This window comes from Nuphar pumila, chromosome 11 (assembly GCF_984573655.1).
Source record: "Nuphar pumila chromosome 11, dmNupPumi1.hap1.1, whole genome shotgun sequence".
NCBI lineage: Eukaryota > Viridiplantae > Streptophyta > Magnoliopsida > Nymphaeales > Nymphaeaceae > Nuphar > Nuphar pumila.
The window spans coordinates 4506430-4531483 of record NC_143259.1 but is presented as its reverse complement, the minus strand read 5'-3'; the positions used below and the strand labels follow the sequence as shown (position 1 = coordinate 4531483).

Genomic DNA, 25054 nt, shown 5'->3' with positions numbered 1-25054 from the left:
TGGAGCGCCTGCCGAACATTGAACTTGGACTGTATGATTAGGACTTGAGAGAGAGAGAGAGAGAGAGAGAGAGAGAGAGAGAGAGAGCCGAAAGTAATTCAACATTACCACTCATGAAGATCAACAAAATGTTGAACCCATGAACTGAACAAGAACAAAAGCCAAAACAAATAAAGAAAGCACAAGAGAAAAGAACATTAGACAGATAAAATGGGCTCACGCCATAGCCGCGTGCCCAGATTGTGACAAAGGATAGGTAGCATCAGCAGGAGGGAGTGGAAGATCACTAAGATGCATACGCAAGATCGCATAAACATCTACCAAAATTTTATGCACCAGGTTTTGAATGTTAACTCGAATATGACGAAAATGAGCATCGTTACGCGCCATCCAAACAAACCACCAAGAGGTAAGCAACCACGTCCGCCAGATGAACCTCCACCTCTTGCTGCGCCTAATACAAACCGGCCCCAATATCAGATCTAGCGCAAAGGACTCCTCCTTAACAAATACTTCCGGATACCTCCAGGTCCTACTAAAGATTTCCATAAATATTGGGCAAGACCAGAACAAGTGAAACGTAGATTCTTCTGCAGCTTGAGAGAGAGAGAGAGAGGGAGTTGGGTGGGGAGGAGGCACTTTGTGACCCGATACCCCTTAAGAGGGTTTTTCCAGGTAATGGTGGGTATGTGCCCACCCTGCCCCCCATGTGGCTCCGCCACTGAACCAAACTGATGTACTTTATGAATTGCTTGTGGCTTGGCTCATCGAGCTCATGTTACAAGTTCGGATGAACCAAACTCACTAGCAACCCGTCTCGTTTCTCAGACCTACAATAGAGGGAGAGATCCTGAATTTAGGGATTCAAATGGTTCGGATCGGGAACAGCTAAAAATTACAAACCATCCCTACTTCAATTGAGCAATGAGAACCAATAAGGAAAGTTGGTTCTCAGATCTTCGGATCTCAAATGCGAAGATCTCCTTCGGATTTGAGATCCGGATCCGGAGGATTCAAACGCCCTCCATCGTCTGATGTAGTCTTGCGGAAGGGGAAAACTCGAAAGAAGCGTGGTCACCGCGCCCTCTCTCTCTCTCTCTGACTATAAAATGTTATAGCCATAGGGATTTAGGGACGAACCATCGGAAGAATCTAGTACAGATACTCCGTCGTGCTTCTCTGTATATATAGAGAGAGGAGTCTCTTCGCGAAGAAACGAGGCAGAGTTTGGGGGGAAGAAGTCTGTAATTCTGTCTACGTTTTTTCTATCGATAACGGTAGATCGACGAGATGGGTATCATCAGGAGCAGCTTCTCGTTCATGCTCGGCACCGTCTGCGGCATCTACATAGCCCAAAGCTACAACGTCCCCAACATCAAGAGGCTCATAAATACCGGCATCGTCATGGCCAAACACGTAGAAGAGAGCTATCGTAAGCCCAAGAAGAAGGACGAGGACTAGCGGAGGCTGCAAGTTTTTCTTTCGTTGTTATTGGTTGGGGTTTTCGTATTCTTTCTGTTTCTCTACCCCTTTCCCTTTTGGGTTCTAATGGATTTGGGGTGAACAGTTGTGGGTTGTGGGTGGTACTGAGCAAGAGCAAGTTTGGGGACTACCCATTTTGGAATTCTGTATTCATGACCCTCGGACTACCGTTAATTTGCGCAAATGGGGATTACATACGTGAAATTGCCATACAAAACCATATCGCTAGTTTATTGCTTTTGTTGGTGTGTGCCAATTGGCGGTGATTCTTGTTTCCATGATTTGTTTTGATTGGGAGGTCTTTTCTTTAGCAGAAGATTGATGTATATAATTAATCTATAACTTGAATAATGGTTTGTGTTTCTTCCACACAAAAAAAGACTTATGGTTCATGGGCAGTGAGGATGTGCCGTCTTATCATTGTCTTGTTCGTTGTTGATTATGTTGATCGATCGTTTTATGTGGGGAACCGTTTGTCTTGTTTTTTCTATTGGAAAGATGCGGAAAGATGAGGGTTCTAAGAACCTTCATGTCTGTGTATGGGTGCACGGATTATAGCATATTGCATATAGAAAGCATAAAAAAACATAGATGGGGTTTGAACTCTGTTGAGTAGGTTATGTGGATAATTTTATATTTACTAATTGTGTTAACTTCTGTTTGGTATGTTATGAGGATGGTTCAGTCAAACTGATTGGTGAAAATGTGTTGTATACTTCACAAAGCCAATTTCGTTATTTATGCATCTGTCTGCACAAAGATGAAGATTGTGAATGACAGTCGTTTTTGTCCTGCAGAGATTATGATGTTGTGTTCATGCTTTGTTTGTACGTTTTCCTAGTGGCTAGTCGTTTACATGATTTTCATATATATCTGCATCCTCAATTTGTTGGTGTCATTGTATATGGAACTTTTGGTAATTGTATGAATCTTATGGATGGTTCTTTTTAAAAGTATATGTGACAAGGACAAAGGAAACATTGACATTTTCGCAGATGACTTTTCATGGATATCCTTCACTGTGCCACAGACATAATAAATTTTTAAAGGATCTTAGCTATAGATGAACTTATCAAAATGGATTTAAACATTATCATATTGATGGAAGTTTGTGACAGTTAACAAAATTAGAACATTTTGGATTAATCAGAAATTGCTTTAGGTGACAACTGATAACTTTAAACCCTTAATACAAAGATTGATAATTGTGACATCTTTTCTTCAAAGTTTTCAACAGTTTCAACTCGAAAGCAAATTCCTTAGGAAAATTATTGATTCTTTTGCTGTTTGAAGGGAAATATTTTCAAATATGGACAGCAAAAGCAGTGCACCGAGGAATCACCCTTTTGTTCTATGCGTAACCAGTGGGCTAGTCTCTTTTGTGATGGAGTAGGTGACTGGATATTGATTCACATGCCTTCTTAATTGCTGCAGTGTTTTCGAATATGGACAGCACATCGGGGAATCACCCTTTTGTTCTAGGCGTAACCAGTTGGTTAGCCTCCTTTGTGATGGAGCAGGTGACTGGATATTGATTCACATGCCTTCTTAATTGCTGCACTGTTTCTAGATAAACTGCCATATGCAGAAGAGGCATCGACGGTAACTTCTTTTTTTCAATTATTTATAAATCAATGAAATAATTTCAAAATGGGATAAATCTCAGGGACTGAGCTCATCACTTACGATGGAATAAGATGCAAAAGAAAGTGTAAGAAAGGAAGAACGAATAATTGCAATTTATGAGCCCCCCCCCCCCCCACCCACCCACCCACACACACACCAAAAAAAAGCCATTTTCATCTTATGAAGGTGCAATGAAAGCAGGCCATCTCTTTTGGAGCCTTGGACAGGAAAATTTCTGTTGGCAAATTAGATACCCAGACCGTATCATGCTATTGTGTCATCGGACTAGGTTTAGCAATTCCTATAAGTGAAAATTGGATAATATCAGGAACAGAGTTGGATAAAGTAGTAGACGTATGTGAAGAGTTGTTATAGGGCATTGTTCCACCATTCTGGTGGTTTGGTGAATGCCAAAGCTATTGCCTTTAGGAGGGCTCTGATAGTGGTGAAGGAACCAAGAAATCCAGGCTGGATGAGGGAGAGATGATGGAATATAAACTGATCAGCAAAGTGAAGAGGGAACTCATGATCAATTTGACCCTACCATCAATGGGTCACAAGTTTACAATCTTTTCTATGACGGACAATTCAGCTCACTTTTAATGAATTACAATCTTTTGTTACTGAAAAAGGCTTGTTGAAAACTTGAAATCTTCACTTTTGTGCTTGCAGAGGTCACCCGTTTCTTAAAGCAAACAATCCATGGTGAAATATGGGTAGTTTTAACCTAAAAATAAGATTCATTTGGTAATTCTGAATTTTTTCTAGTGCTCTCTTGCACATATATCTTCTTCATGTATGTAACATCATTTGTTTCGTTGCATGTGTTTGTAACCCTAAATTGGATTTAAAGTCAAGAACATATTTTGTTCACTTTTCAGGTTCTCATTTTTGCCTTTCTTATCTTCATTGGTAGCAGAGCCTATTTTAGCATGGGTTGAACTTTGATGGAATAGATGGACAAGCCTTTTGGGTCAGAGTATGCTATGGCGACTGGGGTGGAAAACCCGGCGGTGTCGGAGAGTAAAGACCTTGGCTTGATGACTCATCCGCCCCATATCAACCCGAGCCCTGAAATTGGAATGGAAATTCACTCCAAGAGCATTAAAGACAGACTGAAAGATGTACAAAAAAAAGGGCCAGGTCTCTAAGAGAGGGTTGGGCTGCAAAGAAATTAGTATTTGCCAAAAAGCGTAGTCCTCCTCATGGGGGAGCCGAGGTGCTTCTAGAGGTGAACCTTCCAAGTACCGATGGAGAGGGCGGTTTTCTGGAACCTGCTTTGCAGCATCAGATTCTTAATGATGAGATGGACATAGGAGGAAACCTTGCCGGTAGCGATAAGGATAATGAGGTGGAAATGTTTGATAATAGTGATATGGGGGGGGGGAAGAGTTATCCCCAATATCTAATGAAGATAATCAGTTGGAATGTCCGCGGGCTTGCAGGGGGAGCGGCTCAGCGGAATGTGCAAATTCTTCTCCAGGAGCAGAAATCGAATCTGCTTTTTCTTTTTGATACCATGCTCTCGTCAAGTAAAATGGCGAGTTTTGCTGGCAGAATTAATCAGTATGAGATTCATACGGATTGGCATCAAGATCAATTGTGGGCTAGGGAAGCAATGCTGAGAGACAACTCCAAAGTCAAAATCAGAAGCTGGAAAGCTAGCCCCTACTAGTGTATTAGCGAGGTGATTTTCCCGGGTATAGATTTCCCTTTTGCCGTCATAGGGGTATACCTTCACACAGATTATAGGATCAGAAGAGAATATTTCAAAATTTTGATTGATGAAATCTGGCAACTGGGGATCCCTACGATTTTGATGGGAGACTTTAATGCTTTACGATCTGCCCAAGAGAAAACTGGCCGACCTCCACGCATGTCTTCCTGTAGAGATTTTAACACCTTATATCAATGAAGCGGGGTTAGTGAAAATTAATGATCAAAATCGCCTGTTCACTTGGAACAACAGGGAAGCGACGACTAATGTTCAATGCAAATTAGACAGACGCTTCGTTAACTTCAAATGGAATGAAGTTTGCAGGATTACTCACTCCCTCAAGACCCTCCCAAGATCATTATCCGATCATAACCCTCTGTCTCTAGTGACCCTCCCAGTGGTTAACCATAACTGCAGGGAGGAAAGAAAATGGATCTTTAGGTTTTTTAATTGTTGGTCTAACCATGAAGACTGCAGGAGACTTATAAAGAAAGGATGGGACACAGAGGTAAGGGGCTGTCAGATGATCAAAGTGGTGTGCAAATTGGAGAAAATTCACGGTGAACTGAGCAAATGGAACAGACAAACTTTTGGTAAAATCGATTCTAAGATACGAAACATAAGGATGGATCTAGAAGCTATTCAAAATGCAGTGGAGAGAGGGGATGCTGAGGCACTTGAAAAGGAAAGGAATCTTAGATTGACTTTAAAACTCTCCCTAGAAGACGAAGAGAGTATATGGCGTCAGAAATCCAGGCAAACATGGCTTAAGGGAGGCGGCAATAACATGAAGTTTTTCCACTCCTTGGTGAATGGTCGTAGGCAAAAGAATAAGATTATTCGCATGTAGGCAGAGGGCACCATCTTAACTGATGAGAGTAACATCCCTAATCACTGCACCGAATATTTCAAACTCTTCCTAGAGGTAGATGACTCTTTAACGGATATGTTCCAATGTGTATTGCTCAAGGAAAAATAGTCTCTGTACAGGAGAATCTTTCCCTCATGGAACCAATCACTAATGAGGAGATTCATGCGACCGTTTTTTGAGCTGATAAGGATTCTGCCCCGGGGCCAGATGGTTTTCCTAACTCCTCCTTCCAAACTCATTGGCCCATTGTTGGGACAGAGGTTTTCCAAAGCCCTCAAAAAAATTTTCGAGAAAGGGAGGCTGGTTAGGGGCATTAATAAAACTTTCCTTATTTTTGATCCCTAAGATTGAAGGAGCAAAGCAATCACTCAATTCAGGCCGATCGCACTATGCAACAGTCTAGTTAAGTTTATATGTAGGATTATGGTGGGACGCATGCAACCCATCCTCACGAGAGTCATCTCTGATTGTCAGGGGCCCTTTCTTCATGGTAGAAATATCCAGCATTGTATCCTCCTTGCTCATGAACTCGTTCACTCCCTCAAGTCTCACATGAATCCCATGTGTTGTGTGAAGATTGATATCCAGAAAGCTTATGATTCAATTAATTGAGATTTTCTGGCCAGTAGCTTGAATGTTCTTGGATTCAGTGAGGAATGGATCAAAGGAATAATGGCAGTGGTGATCTCTGTATCTTACTGTAACAACCTGATCCGGGGCCTCTCTAGCTCAGGTTCGTCGACGTTAGTTCCCAAAGGGAAATTACTCAATAATCTCAAAAACAACTCAAAATCGTGCCAGAAATTTTTTTCTTTTATTCAATACTTGAAGGTCCATACATCCATTTACAATATCATAACCATCCAAAAGGCAAAAGCAGAATAAAAAACAAAAGAAAATCATACTTCTGATGTGGCTGAGTCGTACTAAGTCCTGTGAGTGGTGGCAGCAGTCCCTGAACCTAGAGTTGCAACCAAAAGAAGGGGGTGAGTCTACAACCCAGTAAGATTCCATTTACAAATAGACACGACTGTTGCAACTGTAGTGAGCTCTAAGCTCCTAATCTTAGTTTAGTTTGCTACTTATGCACACATGTTAGTTATGAGTTTTACCTTCTTTACCGCATTTCTATTATCATTTCAAACAACTCTTCTACTCCAATCGGCTATTCCGGACATAGCCTCTTCGGGCGTAGCAACCCATGTAGACAACCCAGAGTCTACAATGTTGGCCAGACTTATGAACCACTCACAAACAACGTAGTCCAAACCGGCCCAGACTACGGACACAGGTGTTGCAGCAGCTCGCCGGTTGCAAGCCGGGAGCAAAGGGACTCAAACGGTAGCTAGCCGAAGAGCCAGGGTGGCTATACCTGCCCCCAAGGTGACCTGGTTCTCGTTGGACTCAAACTCTTCTACCCTCGTCGGACTTGTTGCAGCTTCCTGCAAGCAGGGCAGCGTCCAGACCTCCTGCCTCCTTGCAGCAGGCGATCCTCCCTTCCCGTTTTCATCATCAGTGGTGACAGCAGCAGAGGGAAAATCCCTCGATTACTCTCCTTCTTCTATTGAAATGCAGGGACAGGGTTCTCCCTGTCCCTATTTTGTTGCAACTCGCCGGCAACTATGAGGTTGTCGACGACCCCCGTGTTTAGACAACGAACGAAAGGCAACAACAGAGGGGAAACCCCTCTGTCGTTCTCTTCTATCGCAAGGCAGGGACAGGGTTCTCCCTGTCCCTATTTTGCTGCAACTCACCGACAACTGTGAGGTTGCCGGTGACCCCCCTGCATTCAGACAACCCACGAGAGAGGGAGACTCACCTGACGGCGACCGACGATGGCTGCAGCACCTCTTCCTGATTCTCTCTACACGCTCCCTCTCTGCTCCTCTGGTAATCGAATGGGGAAATGAGAGGAGCCCCCCCCATGGCTTTTATAGCCATGGGGGTTGCTCGGTTACCCCCTCCCACCTTCTGTATTAAATGGGGGCAGCCCGCTTCCTCTCCCACGATCTGATTCGTGGGAGAGGAAGGGGCGTCGCCCCCTTCTCCTTCCGTAACCCCCCCACGATGGGGAGAGCGTTACAATTCCACCCTCCTTACAAAAAGATTCATCCCGAATCTTTCTCGAAAATAAATGGGGAAATTGTAAGCGCATATCAGCCTCATTCTCCCATGTAGCTTCATCTTTACTGTGATGCTTTCATCTCACTAGGATCATTGGGACAACCTTGTTTCTGAGCTTGTGCTTCTTAAATTCAATTACCTCAATTGGTTCTTCCTGAATGCTTAAATCTTCTTGGATGTCTAACACTGATTCCACTGTTTCCAGTATATGTGAAGGATCTGGCACGTACTTTCTTAACATGGATACATGAAATACGTTATGTATTATAGAGAGTGATGGAGGTAGTGCCAACTGATAGGCTGTAAATCCTATCCTTTTCAAAATTTCAAACGGCCCGATAAATCTAGGACTTAATTTGCCTTTCTTCCTGAACCTCATTACCCCTTTAAATGGTGATATCCTCAAAAAGACATGATCACCTATCTCGAACTCCAATTCTCGTCGCCTTTTATCTGCATAACTTTTCTGACGACTTTGGGTTGCTTGGAGTCTTTTACGGATGAATCTGATTTGCTCCTCCATTTGCTGAACCAATTCCGGTCCTAAGGTTTTTCTTTCACCAACTTGGTCCCAGCATAGCGGCGTCCTACAACGTCTCCCATATAAGGCTTCATAGGGAGCCATCCCAATACTAGCTTGGAAGCTGTTATTATAGGCAAATTCAATTAGTGACAGAATATCGTGCCATGAGTTGTGATACTCTAGTGTACAAGCTCTCAACATATCCTCTAGCGTTTGGATGATTCTTTCTGACTGCCCATCCATCGGTGGGTGGAAAGCTGTGCTCATTTTCAACTGAGTTCCCATTGCTTCTTGAAAGCTTTGCCAAAACTTGGAGGTAAATTTCGAATATCTATTAGACACAATGGAGTCTGGCACTCCGTGCAATCTCACTATCTTTTTTATGAAAAGACGAGCTAATTGTTCAAAGGAACACGTTGTCTTGCACGCGAGAAAATGTGCAGACTTGGTCAGTCTATCAACAATTACCCAAATCACATTCATTCCCTCTCTGGTCTTAAGAAATCCTATAACAAAATCCATCGTTATATCTGCCCACTTCCATACAGGAATAGGTAGTGGTTGCAATAGGTCACCCAGCCTCTGATGTTCAATCTTTACTTGCTGACATATTAGACACTTACTAACATACTCAACAATATCTCTCTTCATTCCGTTCCACCAGAAATTATTCTTCAAATCCCTGTACATCTTTGTACTTCCAGGTTGAATGGAATACTTTGAATGATGTGCCTCTGTAAGCAATTGTTTCCTAAATTCCTCATCATTAGGAATACATATCCGATCCCGAAATCTCAGCATACCTTGGTCATCTACTTTGAAATTTGGATCTTCACCATCGTTTGTTGTTGACCTGATTCTTTCTAACTCTTGATCTAGGACTTGCTTTTCTTTGATTTTGTCCCAAATTTCTGACCCTAAGGTTGTCTGGACAAACATCAGTCGACCCGGAAGACATTGTACTTTTGCTTTTTGTTCTACAATGCTCACCAGCAGGCTTGATATGGATAGTCTTGTGACTGATTCTGCTTTTCGACTGAGTGCGTCGGCTACTACATTAGCTTTCCTTGGGTGATACTTCAGCTCAAAATCATAATCTTTCAATAATTCTAGCCATCGTCGTTGCCTCATATTCAGTTCCTTTTGGGAGAACAAATATTTTAAACTTTTATGATCAGTGAATACCTCAAATTGTTCTCCATATAAGTAATGTCGCCATATTTTGAGTGTGAATACTACTGCAGCCAATTCTAGGTCATGAGTTGGATAATTTATCTCATGCACCTTTAGTTGTCTTGAAGCATATGCGATAACCCTGCCATGTTGCATCAAAACGCAACCCAATCCTTTATGTGATGCATCGCTATAAACGGTAAAACCTTCAGTGCCAGAAGGCAAAACTAACACTGGTGCAGTGGTCAATCGCTTCTTGATTTCTTGAAAGCTTTTCTCGCACTTCTCATTCCACTCGAACTTCATTTCTTTCTTTGTCAGCTTAGTCATGGGAGCTGCCAATATAGAAAATCCTTCTACAAAGCATCTGTAGTAACCAGCTAACCCAAGAAAACTTTAAATTTCTGTGGCATTCTTGGGTGTAGGCCAGTTGGTTACCGCTTCAACTTTTGCTGGGTCCACCATCACTCCCTCTTTACTGATAATATATCCAAAAAATAACACCTGGTCAAGCCAGAACACACACTTAGAGAACTTAGCATATAGCTTCTGATCTCTAAGTATTTGCAAAACGATTCTCAAATGTTCTGCGTGTTGTTCCTTACTGGCCGAATATATGAGGATGTCATCCATGAACACCACCACGAACTTATCCAAGAATGGTTTGAATACTCGGTTCATTAAATCCATGAATGCAGCTGGTGCATTCGTCAGCCCAAAGGGCATGACTAGGAATTCATAATGACCATATCTTGAAAGAAACGTTGTCTTGGCAACATCTTCTTCCCGAATCTTTAGTTGATGATATCCAAAACGTAGATCCAACTTAGAAAAACAGGCTGCACCTTGAAGTTGATCAAATAGATCATCTATCCTTGGCAGAGGATACTTGTTCTTTATTGTCACCGCATTTAATTTCCTATAGTCGATACACATACGCAATGACCCATCTTTCTTTTTCATGAACAAGATCGGTGCGCCCCAAGGTGATACCGATGGTCGGATAAATCCGATATCCAACAACTCCTGCAGTTGATCCTTGAGTTCTTTGAGTTCAGCAGGTCCCATCCTATATGGAAGAATAGAAATGGGCGTTGTACCTGGAGCTAGATCTATCTGGAATTCGACTTCCCTATCCGGTGGAAGTCCTGGAAGTTCTTCCAGAAAAACATCCATGAATTCCCGTACAATCTCTACTTCTGTGACTGAAAGTTTATCGTCATCCTCAGCCTTCACATAAGCCAAGTATCCAATCCAGCCCTTCTGTAGATACCGGTTGGCTTGAAGACATGATATGATTATCGGTTTTACAAGTTTTCTAATGCCTTGAAAGGTGATAGTTGAAGTTCCAGGGTGTTGAAAACTGACATTTTTTCCTCGACAATTAATCGTTGCATGATGGTTAGATAACCAATTCATGCCCAAGATAACGTCCACTCCCTTAAAGTCCAGTATTAGAAGGTCTATCGACAATAGACGTTCCTCGACTTGTACCATGCATCCTTGGATGACTTCATCTATATACACCGACTTTCCTACTGGTGTCTCTACTTGATACTTTATTTTTAGGGGTACTGGTGAAACAGGTAATAGTGCAGCAAAAATAGAGGTGATGAAACTATGTGTAGCACCTGAATCAATTAGAACATGTGCACTAACACCAGAAATTTGGAGTGTACTTTCCACCACGTCAGGGCTAGTCAAAGCTTCCTGCAGAGTTACTACATAAACTCGTCCTGGAGCAACTGGTTTCTCCCTGGGTTTTGCTCCTTCTCCCTGTACGAGCTGGGGACATTTTCTTGCAATGTGTCCCATTTGACTGCAATTGTAGCATTTAATATTATTTTCATCACAACGACCTTCATGCTTGAAGCCGCAAGTCCTACAGTTGTTGCCCTTGGAAGGCGCTCCTCGGTATCAAGGTTTCTTAGTTTCTAGTTGTTCAGGCTTCTTCCTCTGCTGCTTATTGTTGTTTTCTGCACTACTTCCCTCATGTGGCTTCGAAGATCTGTCGTTGCCTTGCCTCTTCTTGAAAAACCTTCGGGACGACGAACTAGTTTGTCCTTGTTGCACTTGCTTAGGTTTCTCTTGTATCTCCGATTTTGTTGTTCGAGCGTCCCAAAACTCGTACCGAGATGCCATCTCCACCAACCTATCGAACCTCCGAATTTGTAGAGGTCCCACCATCCTCAGAATTTCAGGTTTTGATCCGCGCTCATATAGCTTGCATTTTTGCTTCTCAGTAGATACTAAAGCCTTCACAAATCTGGATAATGAATTGAACTTTGCGGTGTAGGCTGCTACACTCATACTTCCCTGTTTGAGTTTTCTAAATTCTTCTTCTTTCTCCATCCTCTCGATCCTGGGAAAGAATTGTCTGTAGAACTTGTTCCTAAAGGTAATCCAGGAAACAAACTCTCCTCTTCCCAGGACATCTCTGATGGATCGCCACCAGTACTCAGCATCCCCAATTAAGTTTGATGCCGCGACCCATGCTTTCTGGTCCTCTGGGCACTGTATCACATTCAGTGCTTTCTCCGCTTGCATCATCCATTTCTCTGCTGCTACTCCTCCAGGAGTTCCGTCGAATGTGGGCACTCTCATATTCTTGAACTTCTCGGCCCAAGAATTGCTTCCTGACGCTACTTGGTTTTGACTTTGATGCAGTGAATTTTGTAATAGCTCATACAAAATTCTTTCTGTAGTATAGCCGGAAGGCACACCACTACCAACTGTAGCACGTTCGTGCCGAGGTGAAACTGGTGAAGCACCTCCAGCTTCTGCTCCCATGCTCCTTGGAGGTAGACTATCGGATGCGTGTGGAGACACAGGACCAATGGGGCTTGCAACACTTTTCCTTGCAGAGCCCTCACTCACATGTCTTGCTTGAGAAGGGCCTGCTTGTCTCTTGCTTACTTGAGAACCTCTTGACTGGTACGATGTTCCCTGACGAGTCCTTATACTGCAATATGAATAAGGTGATTACTAAAATTTACGTTTGTTTCCACACAGGTTTGCATATTTGACATAAGAACTTACTATTTATTAATAAAAACAACGTTTTTACAACTTTTCACGGGTTCTTCCGTAATACAACCCGTTACTTACTACACCCACTAGGCAACCATAGGCCCTTATTACATGATTTAAACAAAAAACAAACACTAAGGTGTCGGGGTATGAGGGGTGTAAGTAGGTTCTTCTTCTTCCTCGGAGTCTGAAGGAACCCTAACTGGTGCTGGCACTGCCATGTTGCTAAGAGCACGTAAGTATGTGTGCCTATTCATATGTCCCCTGCCTCTCCTTAGTAAGGTCATTCCTCGAAGAGGTTGCACTGATTCTCTTATTTGTTCATTCTCTATGACATTAGTGCCCCTACCTTGTTGCACCATCGACCCTTGTACACCCTCATGACCGGATGCACTGGGTTGCTCCTGACTTCTCCCGCTACTGGTAGTATTGCTCGGTTCTGCCCTATATTGGCCGAAACGAGACCTGTCGCAGCCCGAGCAACATGCTGCAGCTCCCCTACCACCTCGATTTGCCAGAGAACCTCTCCGAACATGCCTATATGGAGGACGTCCTCGTGACCCTGGCGATTCTCCAACGGATGGTTGGGGTGGTGCTACCTCTTCCTCTCGATCATTGTACCCCCAGTTGTTGATTATGACTGAAACTGGGGCTGAAGAAAGAACGGGAGGTGTCATACTCCCCATTGCCCTGGTGACGTCCATTATGGCTATCACGAAAAGCGAAAGAATGACAACCATCTTATCCGTTTGAATCACTTCAGGATCCCTCTGCCTCCCAGAGTTCCTATTGCCTCTACGGTCGCTCTCGTTGGCACTATCGTTGTTAGTATCCATTCCTGCTAACAAGAGACACTCATAAGTTCAGGACCTTCCTATGACTCTTTTGCCACATATTTCTTTGAATAGTTGTAATTATCGTTCTCTTAGGACCTTCAACTTAATTCAAATTCTAACAAAATTCTTCCTCTGCAATCCAATTTTTCTTATTAAAAACCTGGCTCTGATACCACTTGTAACAACCCGATCCGGGGCCTCTCGAGCCCAGGTTTGTGGACGTTAGTTCCCAAAGAAAAATTACTCAATAATCTCAAAAATAGCTCAAAATCGTGTCAGATTTTTTTTTTTCTTTTATTCAATACTTGAAGGTCCATACATCCATTTACAATATCATAACCATCCAAAAGGCAAAAGCAGAATAAAAAGTAAAGGAAAATCATACTTTTGATGTGGCTGAGTCGTACTAAGTCCTGTGAGTGGTGGCAGCAGTCCCTGAACCTACAGTTGCAACCAAAAGAAGGGGGTGAGTCTACAACCCAGTAAGATTCCATTTACAAATAGACACGGCCGTTGCAACTGTAGTGAGCTCTAAGCTCCTAGTCTTAGTTTAGTTTGCTACTTATGCACACATGTTAGTTATGAGTTTTACCTCCTTTACCGCATCTCTATTATCATTTCAAACAACTCTTCTACTCTAATCGGCTATTCCGGACATAGCCCCCTCGGGCGTAGCAACCCATGTAGACAACTCAGAGTCTACAATGTTGGCCAGACTTATGAATCACTCACAAACAATGTAGTCCAAACCGGCCCAGACTACGGACACAGGTGCTGCAGCAGCTCGTCGGTTGCAAGCCGGGAGCAAAGGGACTTAAACGGTAGCTAGCCGAAGAGTCAGGGTGGCTATACCTGCCCTCAAGGTGTCTCAAGGAGCTATACCTGCCCCCAAGGTTTTGTGGTTAATGCTACGTCCTACATGCGTCTAGTGGGCAATGTTTTAACCCCTAAGGGTCACCTAGAAACGTCTGAGATATTCCCAGGTTACTCATGAGGCACACACATCAACATTACCCTAGACCATGCCTCCTAGTAGAGTTCCCATCACACACTGGGTGGTCATCCTATAGACAATTTTTTTTTTTACTCAACATTCACATCTTGAATTTAGTGCGTTATACAATCCTCAATGTATATCCACTAATTATTTTTAACACATGTTTACATGTCTGAACTGTTAAGGATGGCAACCCACCACAGATTTATTCACGACACTTATAATGCCCCTAAGGCATAAGCGTGACATTTCCCAAGGTAATACCTACCCTGAGACTCTGGAACTCTACCCTCAATTTTCACATAACACATCAATCTCATACATGCAATCGTGTCATGCCACTTTTATTTCATAACTCATAAATTATACATGATGAGGTTTAAGCATCACACTTGAACTTTATAGATTCCTAGGCATGCAAAACAATGTCTCTTTACAATAAACAAAACTAGCATACTTGAAGCACATGGAATTATATATAAAGATGCCTAAACTAATTAGCATGTATTTTAATCAACTAAGGAGGAATTTGCAAATGTTCACTTACTTGGAACACTTAAATTCCAATTGCAACCCTTGATCTGAAAACAACGAATACCTTGTATCATCAAAATTACCAATACACCCTTAAACTTAATTGTCAAACTCTGACTCCATTCTTTCAGAGTTTGTTCACACATCCCCTACTAATAGACTCTACCCAAGCAGTAGAATCCATGGATTCAAGAATCACATGTATCTGACTTCGGGGCACTTAGTTATGCGTTGTATGATGTGTAGGCGTATCAAGGGCAAAATGGTCTTTTTGCTCTTTCAATGACTCCTATGCCATCTTTACATCATGTTATATTCAGATCCACATCCATAATAGAATTTGACCACTTGGGCCATCAACTCAACTATGATTTGGATCATGGATTCGGTATTCTTGATCCAAACCTGGTTGAAAAGGGTTTGTCTGGATTTAAATCAGGTCGTCTATTCGCAACCATTTGAGTTTTTGGGTCCAAACTGAGATCCAAACCCGAATCCAATTTGTGATGGAAAAATCGAGTCTTTGCTACTTCGATTTAATTTCCACCGCACTCTATAAATCAATCACACACGCATCTGATTTGTCTCGGTCTAAACTTAGTTGGTCTGACCCATATTGGGTCCACCTTCGGTCTAGGCCGAAACGGTCCACCGTTTCAACCCGACTCGGTCTGCTAAATACTTCGGACCCGACTCAGTCCGTATAGACCGATACGTTCTGTCACAACACGCATATCCACACATCATTTTTTTTCTTTTCGTTTGCTAGGTCTGGACACGCCCAGACTGAGCCTACTTGGTCTGGTCGACTAGCTCGGACTGGTTCACGTCTAGCCTGATGACCGACTCGACCTGCAGAAACTGCAGACCGAGCTTGTCATCACGACGGCAATAATCAACTTCTACCCTCGTCGGACTTGTTGCAGCTTCCTGCAAGCAGGGCATCGTCTAGACCTCCTGCCTCCTTGCAGCAGGCAATCCTCCCTTCCCGTTTTCGTCATCAGTGGTGACAACAGCAGAGGGAAAATTCCTCGATTACTCTCCTTCTCCTATTGAAATGCAATGACAGGGTTCTCCCTATCCCTATTTTGCTGCAACTCGCCGGCAACTGTGAGGTTGCTGGCGACCCCCGTTTTTAGACAACGAACGAAAGGCAACAACAGAGGGGAAACCCCTCTGTCGTTCTCTTTTATCGCAAGGCAGGGAGAGGGTTCTCCCTATCCCTATTTTGTTGCAACTCACCGGCAACTGTGAGGTTGCCGGTGACCCCCCCTGCATTCAAACAACCCACGAGAGAGGGAGACTCACCTGACGGCGACCGGCAATGGCTGCAACACCTCTTCCTGATTCTCCCTACACGCTCCCTTTCTGCTCCTCTGGTAATCGAATGGGGAAATGAGAGGAGGCCCCCCATGGCTTTTATAGCCATGGGGGTTGCTCGGTTACCCCCTCCCACCTTCTGTATTAAATGGGGGCAGCCCGCTTCCTCTCCCATGATCTGATCCGTGGGAGAGGAAGGGGGCGTCGCCCCCTTCTCCTTCTGTAACCCCCCCCCCCCACACCCACACGATGGGGAGAGTGTTACACTTACTCTGTGCTATTAGATAGAAAGTCAGATCTTTTCTTTGAAAGCAAAATGGGTCTCAGATAGGAGAATCCTCTCTTCCCCTATTTCTTCCTTGTCATTATGGAATTTTTCACAAGAAGATTACAATTTGGAGTAGACTCTGGAGAATTTTACCTTCCGTCAATGGAAGCTAACCGTATGCTTCAGTCGGCTCTCCTATATGAGAATGATGTCCTTCTCTTTGTCGAAGGTATGATCAAATCCTTGAAAGGTCTCACTGGTATCCTTGATGAGTGGGCTAGCTACTCTGGGCTCAGAATTTTTAAGGAGAAATCCAAGGCAATCGGCTTCAACATCAAAGACAGGGAGAGAAACAAAATTAAATCAGAGTTGGGATGGGACCTTGGTGTCCTTCCCATGAGGTATTTAGGGTTGCCGCTCACTCATGAGAAGATCACTCCTCTTGACTGTGCAGAACTCTTGATCAAGGTAGAAAGCAAACTTGCAAGCTGGAAAGGCAGAATGCTCTCATATGGAGGAAAAATATGCTTAATCAAACATGTGTTGATGGCCCTTCCCCAATATTGGATGTTAGTGTTCCAGCTTCCAAAATCAGTGATTGAGAAGATTGAGGCACTGGCGGCTGGTTTCCTATGGGGAGATAGAGACAACTCTAAAAGGCTTCATCTGATGGCATGGGATATGCTCTGTTTGCCCATTGATGAGGGAGGCATAGGCATAAGACGGTTGACAGATGCTGATTATAGCTTACCTTGCCTACTGGGGGTTGTATTGCATTGGTTTCTACCAATAGCTGGTCTAACTATGTTAAAGAGAAATACCTTCGATTAAGCAGTCTTTGGACCAGAAGGGGGGAAGAAAAAAGATTCTCCTGTTTGGCGTACCATAGTCAAGGCATAGTCGGAAGATTAAAAACTGTGTCAAGTGGTGGATTAGAGATGGTTCCCACACCAAGTTCTGGACCGACAACTGGAGTGAAGGGCTTCTTATTATCAGAATCAATGGGGAGACCTATATGCCCAGATAGAGATGGACTTGCACATTTCAGTGGATATGGCGATTGCTAAATACTCTAGTCCCAATTGGGCTGGGTTCTTTCCTCAACATATCCAACAGATTATTCAGAATGGATGTTCTCAGGGGGAGGATGTGCTGGGCTGGCTGAACAAGCCATACGTGAACCCAATCACCAGGAAGGAAATTTGCGAGGAGATCAGGTAGAGGTTGTTGTGCTAAGGAGCATTGGAGAAATCACATATGGGAGAAAGACGCAGAGGCACGCTTCAGTTGGTTCATTTTTCTGGGTTGTGCTGATCGTCTTCTCTAAGGGGCAACGACCTAAAAATGAAGTTATTATTATCCTAAAGTACAAACAAACTCAAGAAAACCTAGTTTTTTTTATCACCACGGTTAATGCTACACATAAGGCAAAGACTAACAAGACAAAGGTTAAAAAAAAGTTGCAGTTTTTAGTGCAGGTCAGCTTGTGTTGGGACGTTGCAAGTTCAAATCCCAATGGTATGATTATAACTGGTGGGGTCTGACTAACCCCAGCTTGACATTAAAAAATAAAATAAGGTATTCAAAACAAAAATCGATTCATCAATGCGTACAGCTTTTAGATTATGTTTTTACAGATAAACCAACTTTATTTTCCTCTGCAGCAAGAGCTTACCATCTTGAACCGACATTGTATTCATCTTTATAAAATTGGGTCCAGTTTTCAATCAACACCCCACTTAGGTTATACCCTGAGTTCTTGATTTCGGATTGTTTGTGGCATACATATATCTACTGCTTTTTATATAGGAAAATGAAGACGCTTCAAGTTAGTTTCGATCTTCGGTCTAGGTTTAAATCCCATGGGCTTTATCTCTTGCGCAAGCCGAAGCGTGAACGCAAAGGGTAAGCCCACAGAGTTTTACGCTGCGAGGACAATGATCATAAGTATGGCAGGCAGAGCAGCGCGACTAGGTCTCTGATCCTGGTGGTGGTTTCTCCATGTAAATATAAAAAAAAATGTTAGTTCCGATCTAATTAACACAAATCTGATTTTATATGCTTACCCAGTTCAGCCCTAAGAGAGGGTGTAGTGGGGTGGGGTGGGGCCTTGGCCACTTGAGGAGTGTCAAGTTTTCATTCCCATGGGCATCTCCTCTTTGCGCAAGCTGATGCCCAACATAGGCCCCGGAGTCGGGGTTCCTAGCCTCGGAGTTTTATGCTTCCGGTATGATGACTGTAGGTATGACAGGCTGAGCCAGCACGACTAGGTCTTATTGTCAGGTGCCGGTTTCTTCGAGTTTTATAAATCGAAAAAATGCTTACTCAGTTCTGCATCCAATTTTTATTGACCACGATGATCTAGTCTATGCCACAAACATCACAAATGTTTTGAAAACATTGCAATTTTATTGCATAACTTTAAAAGCTCATACAATGCCCAAACAATGCTATAATTTTCAGAATATGGCCTATTTTGTAAATATCACATTTTTATCGTGATATAAGCGAGATAAAAACATTTTTTGTTTATTTGTATTTGTATTTTGTATACATTTCCTATATATATTGGTATTTTTTCCATTTTTTCTTTAAAAAATTTGTTTTTTCTAAATATAATGAGATTTTCCCTTGCCAAGAATTTTTTCTAAAATATGTGAGTTGTGTGATATGGGCTGTAGATACAACTTGGTTTTGGTCCTTTGGGATATGAATACCTGTGCCCAAGCCCAACAATTCGGGTAGGAGTTGGTTCTGGCGTAGGTCAGGACCTGAACCTACTTGTGCTCTACCATAAGGTATCGAGTCCCTTGGCTGCTCACCATGCCCAAACAAGCAGACTTCTAACATATCTAACTAAAAGCTGGGTTGTGTCAGTTTTAGGAGCAGACCTAGAACATGACCCGAACCATAGATGCCCGGTTTCAGGTCCAAACTGAGCCCCCACAACAAAGGTTCAGTTTCATGCCCAATGTGACGTTGCTTAGAGAAGCATGTCGGACTGTCACAGGGACACGCCATTGGACTGCATGTCCCTAGCGACACATCAGGCTCCGACACGCTGATGCTGGCACTGACAGCTGCAGATATGATACTTAAATGTATTTTAATAATATTTATAATCATCCGAGCAATATTTTTATAAAATACATTTTTGAAGATTAATTATCAAAAAATAACAACAGCCGCCCCATGTGGCAGAAGGATTCGATCTTGGGCCTTAAGAAGCTTGAGACACAGGACACTGCTCACCACATGGGATACCACCTCGGTAGTCCAGGTGTGTTATTTTGAAAAACAAGTTCGAACCCATATCACGGCAATCTTTGTGTCGTAACTCGTAACGGACTCGTCGGACCAGAGAAGAGCGTAGTGTCAAAAGCTGTAGCGAGCGTAACGGAAGAGGTGGCGTTGATAGGGTAGAATACTTTCAAACGAACGAGAGTTTAGTCCCATATCGATCAGAAAAATATGTCGGTAGCCCACTCTCTTGTATATAATGGGGGTGACAGGCGAGTTCTCAAACCACGCAGCCGCGTGGTGAGCACAAAGCGAACTATTCTTTCGCCTTTTACTAAAGAATACCGTGTGCTCGCCACTTTAAAGCGGCATACGCCTATTTTTGTATGGGCTTTCCCTACAAGGGAAAGCCCTAACATTTTTTAACTTAAAATATCGGCTCTTTTACGGCTTTGTGGGTGGTTAAGTTGTGGCTCTGGATTATAACTTTCTTTTTGTCCCACAAAAATTACTGTTAATGCTTTGTGTTCAATTTTAACTGGAACAGATCCATACTAGTCTGAGTCTAGGCTTTTACACAATTAAACATCCAATTTACGGCTCACGGCCCCGGACCGCTTATCACAAGAAATTACATAAAAGTTAAAAGCGGTAATTTCTCGTGATTTTTTCATCAGAAACGTACGCGATATTTATGTTTTTATCAGTTATTTATTGTAAAAAACTGTGTTTTTTATTTTTATTTCTTTATAAAATTTTATTTTTTATTGCTGAGATTTTGCCATTTTTACTTTAGTCACTATGGACGGTACACATGGATTGTCTTGGATGGGACATGTAGGAAGGCAAAGTCGTTGAGAGCAAGGATAGACTTATTTTTTTGTCCATGGTAACGGTGCGAACGGATTGGATGTGGTCTGGATTATGGCTGTCGGTAAAAATCTGAATTTGAATTTTATAGGTATGATTCCTAATCCAGATTCGAACTAAATCAGGGCAGCGTGAGCCCAAACCTGGCAAATAATGAGCATTTGGGACTCGGTTCAGGTTGGGTTTATGTCGGGTTGAGAAAATGGGATCTGAAACCCAAACCACATAATTTAAAGAGTTTAAAGTACTTTTTTTTCACATAAAAATATGCGAAAAAACACTTGTGCCAGATGGGTTGGGTCAGGTATTCCGCAAAACTCATACCAAATACGACCCACTTGTTACTTGACCCGGTTCCGGTTATTCGGGTAGGCTTTTTCACAGCCATGCCCATAAATCTAGATTTAGGTCAGCTTAGGTACCAGAAACAAACCAAATCCATTGACAGCCTTAGATGATGTATAATCAATCATAACATTTTAAAATGATAAAAATAACAGCAGCTAAATTCTTGTGAGAAACATAAGTTTTCCATTTTTCTTGAGTTCGTGCAAAATATCAGCAAAAAAATTAATTAAGGGTTTATGCTCATGGGATTTGAACCTAACCACCCGCCTAGTGGCCTAGGCCCCATCCCACTGCGCCAAACCCCTTGGGGTTATTGTTCCTGCTTTACTTTTTTTTTCAAAGGTAAGCTGGGGGTTAGGCAGACCCCTTATCAGTTTTACAACGATACCATTGGGTTTTGAACTTGCAACGTCCCAACACAAGGTGACGTGCACTAGCTGCTCCTACCAGAGCCGGATCCGGCTTTACTTAGTGATACGGGATCTGGTATTAAAAAAAAAGGGATAGAAACAAGCAATTTACCTAAATCTGAACCCAGATCGTCTGAATATTCAGTTTTTATTTTAAGAACTGTATGAGAAAAATATGTTAAACTCTGACTGGAGGTCCAACCGAATCCAATCTGTTCGCACCTCCGATCCGGTGGCGATGATGCATCCACGTAAAACGGGCTAAAAAAAAACTTATCCATTATGGCTCAATCTGACAAGCTAAATAGATCTAGAATATGATCCTCATCTGATCTTGAGGTTTGACTTGAATTAGATAAGTCATGGTTCGATAACTGGAAGCAGTGGCAAATTTTGTTTCAAAAAATGCTAGAATTACATGGCCTTTTTCAGTAAATTTCGGCAGAATTTGTTTCTTCCATTTTTTTAATGTTTTAACATTTTAAAAATTTTGTTTGTTAAAATTAATTAAATTAACTTTTTATTCTTTAATTCAATTTTCACATTGGCATCTCAATTTCAGTCTTTTTTAGGCTTGTGCACCTTTTTGGCACTCTTGAACACTAACTTGATAAGGGGCATGAGGGAAACGTATGTGCAAGTAGATTAGACATCACAAAGCGTCTGTGCAAAGTTACAATGAGCTACCTTAGTCTATGATCTGAAGACCATGTTCGAAAGTAATGAAGCAAGATCACACAAGGGACCTGCTGCAAACTCTAGCTACTATGGGATAAAGATCTGATAGGGGTGACTTGTGAATGTCACCAAGTTGATCTGATGGTCAGGAGGGACCTTAAGGGTTTTACCAACGGAAGGCCAGACAAGGTGCGGTCGGTGACGGGGTTCCCTTGGATTATCCAAAAAAAAAAGTTTTAGAAAAGTACGTTAGATTTGGGTCGGAGGTCCGTCCGAATGCAATCTCTATCCACACCTCTAATTAGGGATGGCAGTGGGGTGGGGCGGGGCACAAGGCCTCCACCCAAGGGCGTAGCTAGGGGGGGGCAGGTGCCTCCCGAAACAGTTAATTTTTTTTGTATTTTTTTTTTAAAACCCAGTCCTAGCCCAACCCTGATTCCATATGAAATAGATTTTTATCCATTTTTTTAGCTCAGTCCAGCCCTAGCCCAGCCTTGACTGCAGCAAATAGTTTGATTTGTCCATATGAAATAGCTTTTTATTAATAATTGTAGCCATTTTTTATTTTATCTCAAAAAAAATTTTTTCGGGGGCGCTGCCTCCGAACCCCCAACTATCGCACAAATAATTTTTTTTTGCTACACCCCTGTTTGCCCCCCCCCCTCACATGAATCCTAGCTACGCCCTTGTCTCCACCCCCGCCCCACCTCAAGATTAGAACCTCCATCCCCGGTCCAAACGGGGCGAGGCAGGGCCCCGCTTTCCCCCGGTCCACTGCCATCCCTACCTCTAATCCCATGGAAATGATGCAACACCTAAAATGGGAGCAAAAGAAGAAAAACCTTATCAAATACAGCTCGATCTGGCAAGTTAAATGGAAGAATATGATCATCATCTGATCTTTGCGTTTAACTTGAATTGGATACATCATAGTTCCGGGCATAAGTCACCCATACGGGCTCGTCTATACAATACATAACAAAGGTGTTAGCGGTTGGTGGTAGGAAACGTGGCCTCGTTTTTAGACCCATATCGACAAGGAGAGCGAAGTGAGATGGGTGAAAGATGTATAAAATGGGGTTGAGGGCCAATGAGCAATTCATACCTTTCTCGGCCTTTTGGCTAAGATCAAGTGTAGTATCTGTTCTTATCAGTTTAATATCTGATACGTGGTCCATGTGACCGCACGATATTAAATTAATTTCTTGTGGGGGAGGGTTGCCACCACAGTAGCTTGCTACTGGGCTCCGCGAGCGTCGCCTATGCGTTGCACTACTGCATGGGCCTGGCGCGCCCCAATCAATCTCAAATATTCAATTTTATTTGTTTATCAATTGGTTGAGCCTTTAGGAGTTCCATTTTCATTTTTTTCTGTCTTGAATCAGTTATTTTCCATTGGGTTTTGGATCACATCGGCACTCTTAAAAATACAGGACACTTCTGAAGATACGTTGGAGTGATTTGTGGCTTTTCGTATTGTGATATTGGATCCTGAGATGGTTTTAAATAAAAAACTGGTGGGATAAGAATTTGAATACACAAAGTCTGATCCATGGATTGTATCTTGTTGCATGATCTGTATAAGATGCTAAATTCAGGCTGGATCTCCGATTATATAAGTTTGATAGAGATATCATAGCACTAATCCAATTGGTTTCCTTTATGATAACTTCATTACTAGCTCTAAAAAGTAAAAAAAAAAAACTAATTGCATTAATTATTGATTTTGATGCATTCTAAATATGAACCAATATTATCATATTTTTCAATTTTTTGTAATGGACATTTTTTATTTTAAATTGATAAATTGGTTAGTTTTCAAATAATATTCTTTTTATCTTTAATTTTTTGCGTACTTTATAATAGTGATCTTTAATAAGCTTTACAAATTACAAGTGTTTATAAATTATAATAAGGCTTTTAATGCATAATCTTGTTTTTTTTTAAGAGAATGTATAATCTTGTTGAAGGAGCAGCCAACTAAATTAAGAATGAGCTCGTGACAGACACAACCCATTTATACCCTAACCAGTCTATACTTGAACAGATTAACCTTTACCGGTCTACAATACTCACTCTTGAACCCAAACCCGAAGCAAATGGCGACCAACCTGCTTTGTACTTGAACCGACTAACACATGGGTCTATGATTTTCAGCCATACTCAAACCTGGATCAAATTGAGTTTTTGGGTCTAATTTTCATACCCAGTTAAAATATGGGTCTAATTAAAGACCAGGCCCATTTGCATCCCAACCTGCTAAAACCAATATGGGTCCACAATTTTCAGCCATACCCAGACAGGACCAAAATAAAGTTGGATCTGTTCCAGATCTATTTACATCCAATCAAAATAGGTCCTTGAGAACTTATCTGGACTCGACTGTTTACACCCGTAAGCTGAACTCGAATTCACACCTTGTTTTTAGGATATGATCCAATAAATAATCGCTCTGAATATTCGTCTTGGCCAACCATATGGCAGTATGTTCCAGTAGGATCCAGTTCCGGGTCCAGGTCAAGGTAGCTGTATTCATGAACTTGGTCTAGTTCCTGTTCGGACCTACTTATGCCCCGGGTGGCAGACCTACTTACACCCCTAGCGTAAGGCATCAAGCCCCTGGGCTGCTCACCATGCCCAAATAAGCAAACCTCAAACATATCAAACCAAAGACGGGGCAGTGCCAGTTTTATGAGTAGACCTAGAAAGTGGAGCATAACCTGAACCATCGAAGCTCAGTTTCAGTGTTTCTGAGCCTAATATGACGGGCTTAGACGAGCAGGAGCATAGTGTCACAAAGTGCAGAGAGCGCAACAGAGAAGGTGGGACTGGAGGAGTTGAAACCGTATTACGAGGGAACGCTGTAGTCTGTTCTGTTGGGTGGTTTCAGCAAATGAAAATTAAACGCATGTGAACAGGAGTTTAGTCCCATATCGATCCGCAAGCAATGTCGGTGGCTCACTCTCATATATATAAAAGAGTGGGATTTTGTCTTTGCAAATCACGC

The 25054-nt window shown here is 42.4% G+C and overlaps 1 protein-coding gene and 2 non-coding genes across 3 annotated transcripts; all 3 read left to right on the top strand.

Moving 5' to 3' along the window:
• Positions 1–1148: 1148 nt before the first annotated feature.
• LOC149821700 (uncharacterized) lies at positions 1149–1864 on the top strand. Its single transcript, XM_089981219.1, has one exon. The coding sequence runs from the start codon at positions 1291–1293 to the stop codon at positions 1459–1461; it is 171 nt and encodes a 56-aa protein (XP_089837345.1). The 5' UTR covers positions 1149–1290; the 3' UTR covers positions 1462–1864.
• An 18168-nt stretch (positions 1865–20032) lies between these two features.
• On the top strand, positions 20033–20151 carry LOC149821699 (U5 spliceosomal RNA). Its single transcript, XR_016426251.1, has one exon. It is a non-coding gene; the product is annotated as a U5 spliceosomal RNA (small nuclear RNA).
• A 2997-nt stretch (positions 20152–23148) lies between these two features.
• Positions 23149–23346, top strand: LOC149821698 (U2 spliceosomal RNA). Its single transcript, XR_016426299.1, has one exon. It is a non-coding gene; the product is annotated as a U2 spliceosomal RNA (small nuclear RNA).
• Positions 23347–25054: the final 1708 nt, after the last annotated feature.